This window comes from Trachypithecus francoisi, unplaced genomic scaffold (assembly GCF_009764315.1).
Source record: "Trachypithecus francoisi isolate TF-2019V2 unplaced genomic scaffold, Tfra_2.0 Lachesis_group16, whole genome shotgun sequence".
NCBI lineage: Eukaryota > Metazoa > Chordata > Mammalia > Primates > Cercopithecidae > Trachypithecus > Trachypithecus francoisi.
Window position 1 is genome coordinate 62,869,209 of NW_022681461.1, and position 10,599 is coordinate 62,879,807.

General features: G+C 39.2%; 1 protein-coding gene across 3 annotated transcripts; it reads left to right on the forward strand.

The window, feature by feature from the left end:
* The first annotated feature begins 13 nt into the window (after positions 1-13).
* TMEM215 (transmembrane protein 215) lies at positions 14-10,365 on the forward strand. Of its 3 annotated transcripts, XR_004443560.1 has the most exons (3): positions 44-332; positions 618-1,492; positions 10,277-10,365. XR_004443560.1 is itself a non-coding variant. In XM_033237548.1 (2 exons), the coding sequence occupies exon 2, from the start codon at positions 676-678 to the stop codon at positions 1,381-1,383; it is 708 nt and encodes a 235-aa protein (XP_033093439.1). In that variant the 5' UTR covers positions 14-311; positions 618-675; the 3' UTR covers positions 1,384-5,574. The 3 variants fall into 3 exon arrangements, 2 of the variants coding, with proteins under 2 accessions (XP_033093439.1, XP_033093438.1); XM_033237548.1 differs by lacking the exon at positions 10,277-10,365 and having other exon boundaries at positions 14-311; positions 618-5,574; XM_033237547.1 differs by lacking the exon at positions 10,277-10,365 and having other exon boundaries at positions 618-5,574.
* The last annotated feature ends 234 nt before the right edge of the window (positions 10,366-10,599 follow it).

A 10,599-nucleotide genomic window follows, 5' to 3' on the forward strand; every position in this document is an offset into this window, starting at 1 on the left:
CTGACAGTGATGTAACAAGGCCAGGCTCACGCCGTGTCCCCTCTTTCCCAGACTCAGTGCTCCCTCCTCCTGCGCCCCGCGCTCTGCGCGCTGAGCTGGCGCCGGGCTCGGCTTGCACAGCACCGGGGCCGACGGGCACTGCTGGGAGAACCGCTCTCCCATGTTCCACCTCCCCAATGCAGAGTCCGTAGGGGAAACCAGGCTTTCCTCCCAGAACCAGGGGAGCGAGCCGAGGGGGCAGCTGCTGTGGAGGCTTCTGAGGAGACAGCTGGCTTCTTTCCCTACTTCCTGGAGAGGGCAGGAAACCTCAGGTACCTCGTTGACCCCAGCAGGTGCATGTTGATATGAGAGACAGAAGTTGCAATAGTGAGAGGGAGAGAGGGAGGGCACCAGAGAGAAAGGGAGGGAGGGAGAAGGGACGGAGAGAAAGAGTAGAAATAGAAACAGGGAGAGATTGCAAGAGAAACGCGGAGAGACAGAGAGATTGCAAGAGAGATACAAAGACTGAAAGTCAAGAAGCAAGTCAGAGACAAAGAGCAAGAGAGAGACAAGAGTTGGTGGGTGGGAGCTAGACTTGGGTTTTTTTTAAAACGCACTGTGGTTTTCACCTCTGACAGAATAGAGGAACGCTGCTCCCTGGTCAGCAAGCAGCCCCCAACCTGGATGGAGTGAAAGATGCGGCCTGATGACATCAACCCGAGGACTGGGCTGGTGGTGGCCCTGGTCAGTGTCTTCCTGGTCTTCGGTTTCATGTTCACCGTCTCTGGGATGAAAGGGGAGACTTTGGGAAACATACCCCTCCTGGCCATCGGGCCAGCCATCTGCCTACCAGGCATTGCGGCCATTGCCCTGGCCAGGAAAACCGAGGGATGCACCAAGTGGCCGGAGAACGAGCTGCTATGGGTCCGCAAATTGCCCTGCTTCCGGAAACCCAAAGACAAGGAGGTGGTGGAGCTGCTGAGGACCCCTTCAGACCTGGAGTCCGGCAAGGGGAGCTCAGATGAGCTGGCTAAGAAGGCAGGCCTCAGGGGGAAGCCTCCCCCACAAGGCCAGGGTGAGGTGTCCATGGCCAGCTCCATCACCACCCCCACACCCACGGAGGAAGGAGAATGCCAGAGCCTGGTGCAGAGTGGGCATCAGGAGGAGATGTCCAGATACCTGGACGGCTACTGCCCCTCGGGCAGTTCCCTCACCTACAGTGCCTTGGACATCAAGTGCTCAGCAAGGGACAGACCTGAGTGCCCTGAGCCCGAGGACAGCATCTTCTTTGTGCCCCAGGACAGTATCATCGTTTGCTCCTACAAGCAGAACAGCCCCTATGACAGATACTGTTGTTATATCAATCAGATACAAGGCAGGTGGGACCATGAGACCATCGTCTAATCTCTGCATACAAAGGTCGCTGGATTGATAGAAATATGACTAAGCCCAGCTCCCCATGGAAGGAAATTACTCTGCTTGGAGAGCCTTCACACTGTTAGAAATTGACCTGGTATGTGATGGGTGTGATAACCTCTGGTACCCAAGAGTCATGTAAATAGGCATGTTGGGGACACATTTTAGGGAAGGGTGATAAGGGTTAAGGACACTGGAAGAGGCAGTGGGTAGGAAAGGAAGCCACTCCTGTTGCTTCTTAATAATTTACACAATGTTGAATGTTTTGTAAAATAACCCAAAAAGTGCTATCCAGGACCAGCTAAGAGCAAGATAAATCTAGAGTGGGCTGCAGATGTGAGGCATCAAATGATGCATGAGCTGACCATAGGGAGACTGAGCTGCTTTATGTTTGAATAAATTGAAAAAAATTAATGATCTGTTATATAAAATAATTTTTGTCTGGTGAAAAGCTTATCACACTTGGTATTTGCTGAAAGAAAAAAAAATCAATATATAAGAGTTAAACCCTCCTTAGATGGGATTGTTTTGGGGAAAGGGGGAGTTAAAGACAGTTGGATTATGTAACTGAGTCTTGTGGCATTATTGTCTGACAAGATTGTGGTTTCTAATAAAGTAAAATAAGTGTGCCAGCTATGTGAAAAGTTAACAATTTTAGATGGCTATGTTACTTCTTAAACTCTTCATTTAAATCCATTTATTGCGTCTTTATCTGAAATGGGTTTTTTCTAAACATTTACTATCATTCATGTCTTATTTCCTTACCAGGTGCAAAATTACTTCATATGATACTTTCACAGATCAGAATTTGTTTTCATCAAGACAAAATGAATTTTACATATATATCCAAGTCTTTAACATTGGCAGATATGTACTGATAATTACCATTCTTATATACCTTTTAAAATCTGAAAACTATAAAGTCTACACATTAGCCTTGAACATTGCACATAATTTGTATGAAATGCAATGGTTAAACCTTTGGAAGTGTCATTATTTGTACATTTGTTCAACTCCTCTCACAGACTAAATGCCAGTGAAACAAGAGCTAATCTACTAAATTTCACTGAAGCCTAGATTTTATTAAGCTCACCTGATCAGTGAACATTACATGATAAAAGTCTCTTTATTTCATACATTTTTGCTGCTGAGGAAAACAACAAATCACAATGATATCCTAAAATGTGCTTTCTATTTCACTTGCTCAACTGCAATAGATAAGAAGGCTATTAAGCAGAATGCCATTTGATCCCTGGTGAAGAAAAATATTGAATTATATATAGGAATAGTGATAGAGTTCATCTTGAAGATCAGAGTATTTTGTATCCTTCAAAGAATGATCATTTTAAGTGATCATATAGTCTTAGTCACTTTCTCCCAAAAGGGGAATTGAGGACAAAAATTTGGGCATACGTTTTTTGTGTATTTCAATTCCAACTCTGCAATTCTTTCTTAACTATAACAATTGCTCTGTCTTAAGAATCATGCTCTTTTAAAAAAAATCATAATTTTCAAGTCAAGTTCAAGATCAAAAATATGTAATTATTTTAGTAGGGCTTAAATGTCAGAAATGAGATGCATGATCTTGGGCGAATTTTATCTTCTTACACCTGAGTTTCTTACTTTGTGAATGGAGGGGGAATTGATTTACACTTGATTATTTCTATCATTCATTTTCAGTTTAAATATTCTATGGTATTATGTCAAAGGCACTTTATATATTGCCAGGAAATAAGTTACAGTAAAATGCATGCCAAAGTTATGAAATTTATGATAATTATGTGACATAGATTGCACTGCTACTACTCAAAAAAGAATTTTGTAGATGTAGGAAAGCAGATGTTTTATTACCAAATATCATTTATTCAACACAATACATTCCTGAGAATAAAGTGAATATAATCAGAGTAAAATATTTTTGAGGAGAAAACTTAAAATGTTGGTATAACTCAAAGTAATCTAATACACAACCTTGCACTAAATGTGATTGACATTGGATTTGGGATGGGGAGAGATAGTTCCCTAAAATCACAGTAACTTTTAATACTTTTAATGCATTTTGAAAACAAAGAATCATATTTTTATAATGGTGACAACTACTGGATAACTCTTAGGAATAAAAACTTCCTTTAACATGTTTGCCACCATTAGAGATGAGGAGATAGTGAGACAGAGAGATGGTCACAGAGACTCAGCAAATCTTATACAATAAGCTGCAGTTTTCTGCAACAAGATGCTTGCAGTGTCAGGTATGGTCTGGGGGTTGGAAAAGTTACTTTCTGATTTCTTGGAACCATTTCAAACTCCTTCATATCATTCTGTCTCTTTCTAAATTGAGGCTCAACTACTAGTTTAGAGATACAAGGTATTTTATCTTGTTTTCAAGTTGTGCTTCAGAACAAAACCTATTTCATGTTTCTTCTCCCATTACCTACTTAAGATACTTAAGGTATTTAAGTATGCATTTGAGGAAATATTTTCCTGTGAAAGGTTTGCAAATGTTGGTGTGAGAGGTTTTAACTTTGACCAGTGAAAATAAAATGTATGATTGTATGTGTGAATTTCTCTTAACATATTAACAAACCCCTTTCTATATGCAACAAGGTAGCCTGATACCCCAAATCAATACTTGTAAGTACTATTCAGAGTTAAACTTCCAAAGTCAAAAAAATATATACACACAAAAAAAGGTAAAACCCGCATTCTTTTGAACTGAGGTAGAAGAGAAAGAGAAAAAAAGTGTCTCAACCCTTTAGAGGAAAAGACAGCAACTCATTACAATGAGTTAGACAGTTTTAGCAAATTGTTCTTATTAATATAATAGACATGAAGATTGTTCCTGGTAGCCTTTAAGAGCTCCTAGACAGAAACAAATTTAAGTAGGCATTACTTTATTTTGCTGTTAATCCAAATAGACATTGCAACTTGATTTTAAATAGGCATTTTATTTTCAAAATTTCTCTACTGAATTTCTCTTGCTCTATGTGCCTACTTATTGTGCACATGGATTCTTTTTTCCAAACTGCTTCTTCATTCTTAAGTGAGAATTCAGACAAGATACTCAAACGAGAGCATATTAGACATCTGTTTTAAGATTTATTTTCTGTTGCAGTCATCTTGGCAAACAAAATCCACATACAGTTAAGTTCAGGCTCTCTTCCAAACCCTACTAAGCAGCTGCTTTGAAAATGTTTTCAATATTATGGATCTTAATATCCATTGAGATGACAAATGTAGGAAAGGAAGATTCATTTTGTTAAATGTTTTTTCTCTTTTGCAACGTCCAAGCTCTACTTATTTATTAATAGCCTCCCTCTGTACCCACAACATCATTTATTTGGTGAATTCACTATTATTACTAGCATTTTATCACATTAAAGAAAAGGTTTCTGAAAACTCACAACCTCACTATCCTAAAGCAACTACTGTGTTTCTATTTTGGCATATCATCTTCCAGGCTTCCTCCACATGCATGTGCAGCATATATATTATAATAGTGTGTTTTTCTTTTCTCTTTTAATTGTATTCCAAGCATGTTTCCATGTTTCTATGTAGTATTTCTAATTATCAATGAACAATTGTGTAATATGCCACTTTAGTGATGTTCCATTATTTGTCATGCCATTCCTTATTGCTGGCAAGATACCAAGTTTTATGGATGGTTTTGTATGTTTTTTTTTTCCTTTTGCTGGTTACACTGCTATATTATTTGTTATATGCCAATAGAGAGGAACTTTACTATTGAATAGCCATCTCCTTGTGGCTGAGAGGAGGCAGAAATGTGTAAATGAATGGAACTCTCCATATGGTTGTGGGGGTCTTCCCTTCAGTCGTGTGCATATAAGACCCAGGGTGGGAAACAAAATGATGCTTCTTCAAAAAGGTCCTCCCATCAGGACCAGAACTAGTATGTTTAGGAGTAAGACGGAACATTTCCCCAGCTAAGATATCAGTGATGTGTTTCTCACAATCAGATTACAGTGGTGTCAGTCTTCAAGAGCATCGTATTCAACAAGCAAAATGATAAATAGATGTAAACAATAATAATGACTTTGTAATATGCCAAAAGCATTTTCTTAAAGTACCTCATCATGTATTTTATAATAGACTGTATTTCATATGTATATGTATTGTCGCCTATCAGTGACTTACAAATGAACTGGAATTTCAGGAATCTGATAGACTCTGCCCTTGAGTTTTCTGTGTTTCAGTTTCTTACTAGGAAAAACTAAACTGAGGATGGAAATGGGGACAAATGCTTGGTTTGCCCAAATATCTTAATAAAAGACTAGATTCCATTCAGCCTCTTGTCCAGTTCACATAAAATCATGTAGACACCATTGAGTTTGAGACCATGACTTTGATTTCTCATGACCTACCACAGGTCCTCACTCAATGGGCACCCAACCAAAAGAAATGTGTACATGATGCTGCCAAGATACACAAACAGGCAGGCACTGATATTAGATATCCACAGTCTTTTGCAAGTTGTTCCTGGGACTGACCCTTATTAGGGATTCTTTTTTTATTTTTCCTTTATCCCCTCCCCGACCCCAGATTAGAGCCTTGGTATTCTCGGTGATAGTACGAAGCTTTGCATGCTTTATCCTTAATAAGGTACAGAGTTACAAAATGAACCGATTACAAAACAGTACATAAAGCTATTACAAATCTCCTGTGCTGCTCTTTGACAAATCTATCTTTAGAAAGTTAAACATAAAAGATAATTTTGCCATTAATCACTTTCTTATTTTCCATGGTAATGAACTATTGTACATAAGACAACTCTTCAGTAGGAGGCAAGACCACATTTGTTTGAAAAAACTAGGCTTTTGAAAATCACCTGCCTGTATCTTAACATGAAAAGTACGGGCAATTATTTTCTTTTCTTTTTTTTTTTTTTTTTTTTTCCTGAGATAGGGTCTCATTCTGTCATCCATGCTGGAGTGCAGTGGCATGATCTTGGCTCACTGCAAACTCCATCTCCTAGGTTTCAAGCGATTCTCCTGCCTCAGTCTCCCCAGTAGCCGGGATTAAAGGCGCCTGCCACCAAATGGCAAATTTTTGTATTTTTAGTAGAGACGAGCTTTCACCATGTTGACCAGGCTGGTCTCGAACTCCTGACCTCAGGTGATCCACCTCCCACAATGCTAGGATTACAGGTGTGAGCCACCGCACCTGGCCATTATTTTCTGTATAAGTGATTAGAGCACCAGACTAACTCAGAAAGGCCCACTCTGTCCCTCTGCTTTTCCGAACTACCTCCCATCCCCTACAGGAGCCTCTTGAATACTCCTGATTGTGCCCTGCAGCTGACCACCCCAAGGCTTTGCCCCAACCATTTTCTGTGCCTCAAATTCCCTGTCTTCACCCTTCTGCTGTGTAAGGCCCTAACGTCCTTCAAGGAGAAGCTGCCACATCTTCCACCATCTTCTGGATTTTCTGAATCAGAACCAATCCTTCTATTATTCTCTGGCCTCACAACACCCTCCACCACTATCATCACACACATTAGTTACATACGTATCTGTCTCTCCAACTGTACTGTGAACTCCTTGAAGGTGGGGACCACATTTTATCCATCTTTCCAATCCCCTACTTCACCCCCTGACACACTCATTTATTCCGTTTTGCTCAGTGAAAACTCTAAATTGCACCATTTAGGTCACCCTCGATGCCTACTTTCTTTTTCAAGTTGAATATAGTCTGCAACAATGTGGATTAAAATTGGCTTCTGTGAATTGGGACCCTAACTTTTATTTTAGCATATTGTTTCTTTGGGAAAACCACGTCTTATATAACAAGAAGAAAGAAAGAAATCCTTCCAGAACATTTTTCCCTACCTCCATGATTGACCTAACTTCCACTCCATGAGTCAGAGACTGCACCAAACATGTGATAAGAACTGGTGGTTCTAGGAGCATATGACAACCATTGAATTCCTGACCAGAAATAAGGTGAATCAATGTACTCAGGTTAATCCTGCAAGTAGATCAACAAAATATAATTCCTCAGCTTTGACTATTGTCCTTCTAATAAGTTTTTTCACCAATAATTCTTAACAAGACCTTCAAGACCACCTGGGTATTATCTTGGGTCAGTATTGAGGGGCTGAGTTGCAGATCCTCTCCCACCACCACCAGTGATGCTCCTCTTCTCCATAAAAGCTGTAAATACTCAGAGACCATGGTTTGTAATTCAGAGAAGTCCTGGCTTGTTCTGGAACAAGAGATGGCATTGTTCAGCAATTCCTGCGAGCAGTATTTGAGGCCGGTCTTAATAACTTCTGACCCATGTAATTTTTCCTGTGAATTTTCCCAACTATCCGACCAGGTAAAAATAGGATTTAATTGGAGTAACTCTTTATCTTGACTGTGGTGAATATCAGGGTCTCTTTTAACAATAGCAAGAGAGACCTCCTTTAAGTATGTATAGGAAAGGGAGCATGGGGAAAGAAAGTAGAATTGTGGGCATGGGGAGAAGAGCCAACAATCCCTGATTAAGCCAGTCATTGTTGCAGCATCCACCCCCTCCATCCCCCTAGCGTTAGTTACCACTTCTCATCTCCACTTTAAAAGCAAATGCCAGAAAATGGACTAAGAGGACAAACCAAACAGAAAATGTTTTAAAAACGTAAAGAGTAAAAGGAAAATGTTAGAGAATTTTAATATATTTTTAAATGGCTGTGAAAATATGTACTCAATTTAAGAGTATATTCCAACAAGGGCAATATTTAGCTAGAAATATCCTGCTGGGCAGGGTTAAAAGAAATATAAAATAGCATCCAATAAATAAGATCAAATGAATTCAAAAACTATTCAATAATAGACTAAGAAGTATAATAAAAACTATGAAGCTAAAGGAATATGAAGTGAATAAGACTAGCTGAAGTATTAGAAGGATAAAGATAGTAAAGTTAAATAATTTTAAAGGCATAAAGTCAGCCAAAATTTTCCACTGAAACAAGAATGGGGTATTAAATGCAAGCAACAACACAGAGGCGAGAACTAAGACCCCAGCAATGTGTTGCAGGCTGAGGCAAAAGCAGACAAGGGACACAGGTTGTGTTCAATTCTCCTCCCAGGCGAGATCCCCTCAAAGCAGCCTGTCACCCTTCAGGTTGCAAAAATTCAAGGCCCAAATGATTTTTTCCACATGACACCAAAAGCACAGGCAACAAATGCAAACATAGACAATGGGATTTCACCAAACTAAAATACTTATGAACAGAAAAGGAAACAATCTACAGAGTGAAGATAACCTATGGAGTGGGAGAAAATATTTGCAAACCATACATCTGATAACAGGTGTATTAGTCTGTTCTCACACTGCTATAAAGACATACCCAAGATTGAGTAATTTATAAAGGAAAGAGATTTAGTTGACTCACAGTTCTACATGGCTGGGGAGGCCTCACAGTCATGGAGGAAAACAAAGGAAGGGCAAAGGTGACGACTTACATGACAGCAGGCAAGAGAGCATGTGCAGGGGAACTCCCCTTTATAAAACCATCATATCTTGTAAGGCTTACTCACTATCATGAGAACAGCACCGGAAAAACCTGCCCCCATGATTCAATTACCTCCCTGTCTGGGTCCAACCCACAACACACGGGGATTACTACAGTTCAAGGTGAGATTTGGGTGGGGACACAGAGCCAAACCATATAAACAGGTTAATATCCAAAATGTATCAGGAGCTCAAACAACTCAATAGCAATAAAACAATTCAATTTTAAAATGGGCAAAGGACTTGAATTGACATTTCTCCGAAGAAGACATCCAAATGACCAGCAGGTATAAAGTGCTCAAAATAATTAATCATCAAAGAAATACAAATTAAAATCACAATAAGATATCACCTCACACCTGTTAAAATGGTTATTATCAAAAAGACAAAAGATAACAAGTGCTGGAGAGGATGTGCAGAAAAAGGAACCTTTGTACACAGTGGGTGGGAATGTAAATTAGTATAGTCATGGAGCTTCCTAAGAAAACTAAAAGTAGAATTACCATATAATCCAGAAATCCCACTACTGGATATATACACAAGCGATATGAAATCAGTATGTTGAAGCGATATTTGCACTCCCATATTTATTGCAACACCATGCACAATAGCCAACATATGAACCTAAATCTTCATTAACATTTGAATGATAAAGAAAGCATTGTATATTATACACAATGAAATATTCAGACTTTAAAAAGAAGGAAATTTCATCATTTGTGACAATATGGATGAAGCTGGAGGATGTCAACACTAAGTGAAAAGAGTCAGGCATGGTCTCATATGTGGAATCCAAAATAGTTCAACTTATAGAAGTAGAGAGTAGAAGGATAGTTAACAGAGGCTGGGGTAAGGGAATGAGGAGACGTTGGTGGATAGGTACAAAGTTTTAGTTAGATAAAAGGAGTAAGTTTTCCAAATCTATTGTAAAGTATGGTGACCATAGTTAATAATAATGTATGTTTTAACATTGCTGAAAGAATCGATCTTAGGTGTTCTCACTATAAAAACATAAGCATGTGAGATGATGTATTATGTTCATTAGCTTGACATAATTATTGTGTAATGTATACAGGTACCAAACCATCACATTCTACACCATAAATATATAAAACTATTATCTGTCAATTAAAAAAAAAAGGTAAATGAAGGCACATGTCTGAATATGTCCCCCAAAGTTCATGCATTGGAAATTTAATTTCCAATGCAACAGTGTTGGGAGGTAGGGCCTTCTGGGAGATATTTAGATCATGAGGACTCCAACTCCACGAATAGAATAATGCCATTATAAAAGGGCTTAGCAAAGGGAGTTTGGCCCTTTTTTGCCCTTCCACCTTCTGCCATGTGAAGACATAATGTTTCTTCCCTCTAGAGGATGCAACTTTCAAGGCACCATCTCAGAAGCGAAGAACAGCCCTCACTAGATGCTGGTGCCTTGATCTTGGACTTTCCAGCCTCCAGAACTGTGAGAAATGAATTTCTGGTTTTTATAAATTATCCAGTATGTGGTATTCTATTATAGCAGCACGAAAAAAAGACAAAGACAGGAACTGAGAGTACATTCTTCCATGGGGCATTTCTGAAGACTAGCATTCAAATAACTATACTTTGTGAAGTCTTCCCCCAATTCCCAAATCTAGAAGCATCAATCAGAGAAGCCAAATTTCCAGAAGTCAGAAAGACTGAAGAATCAAA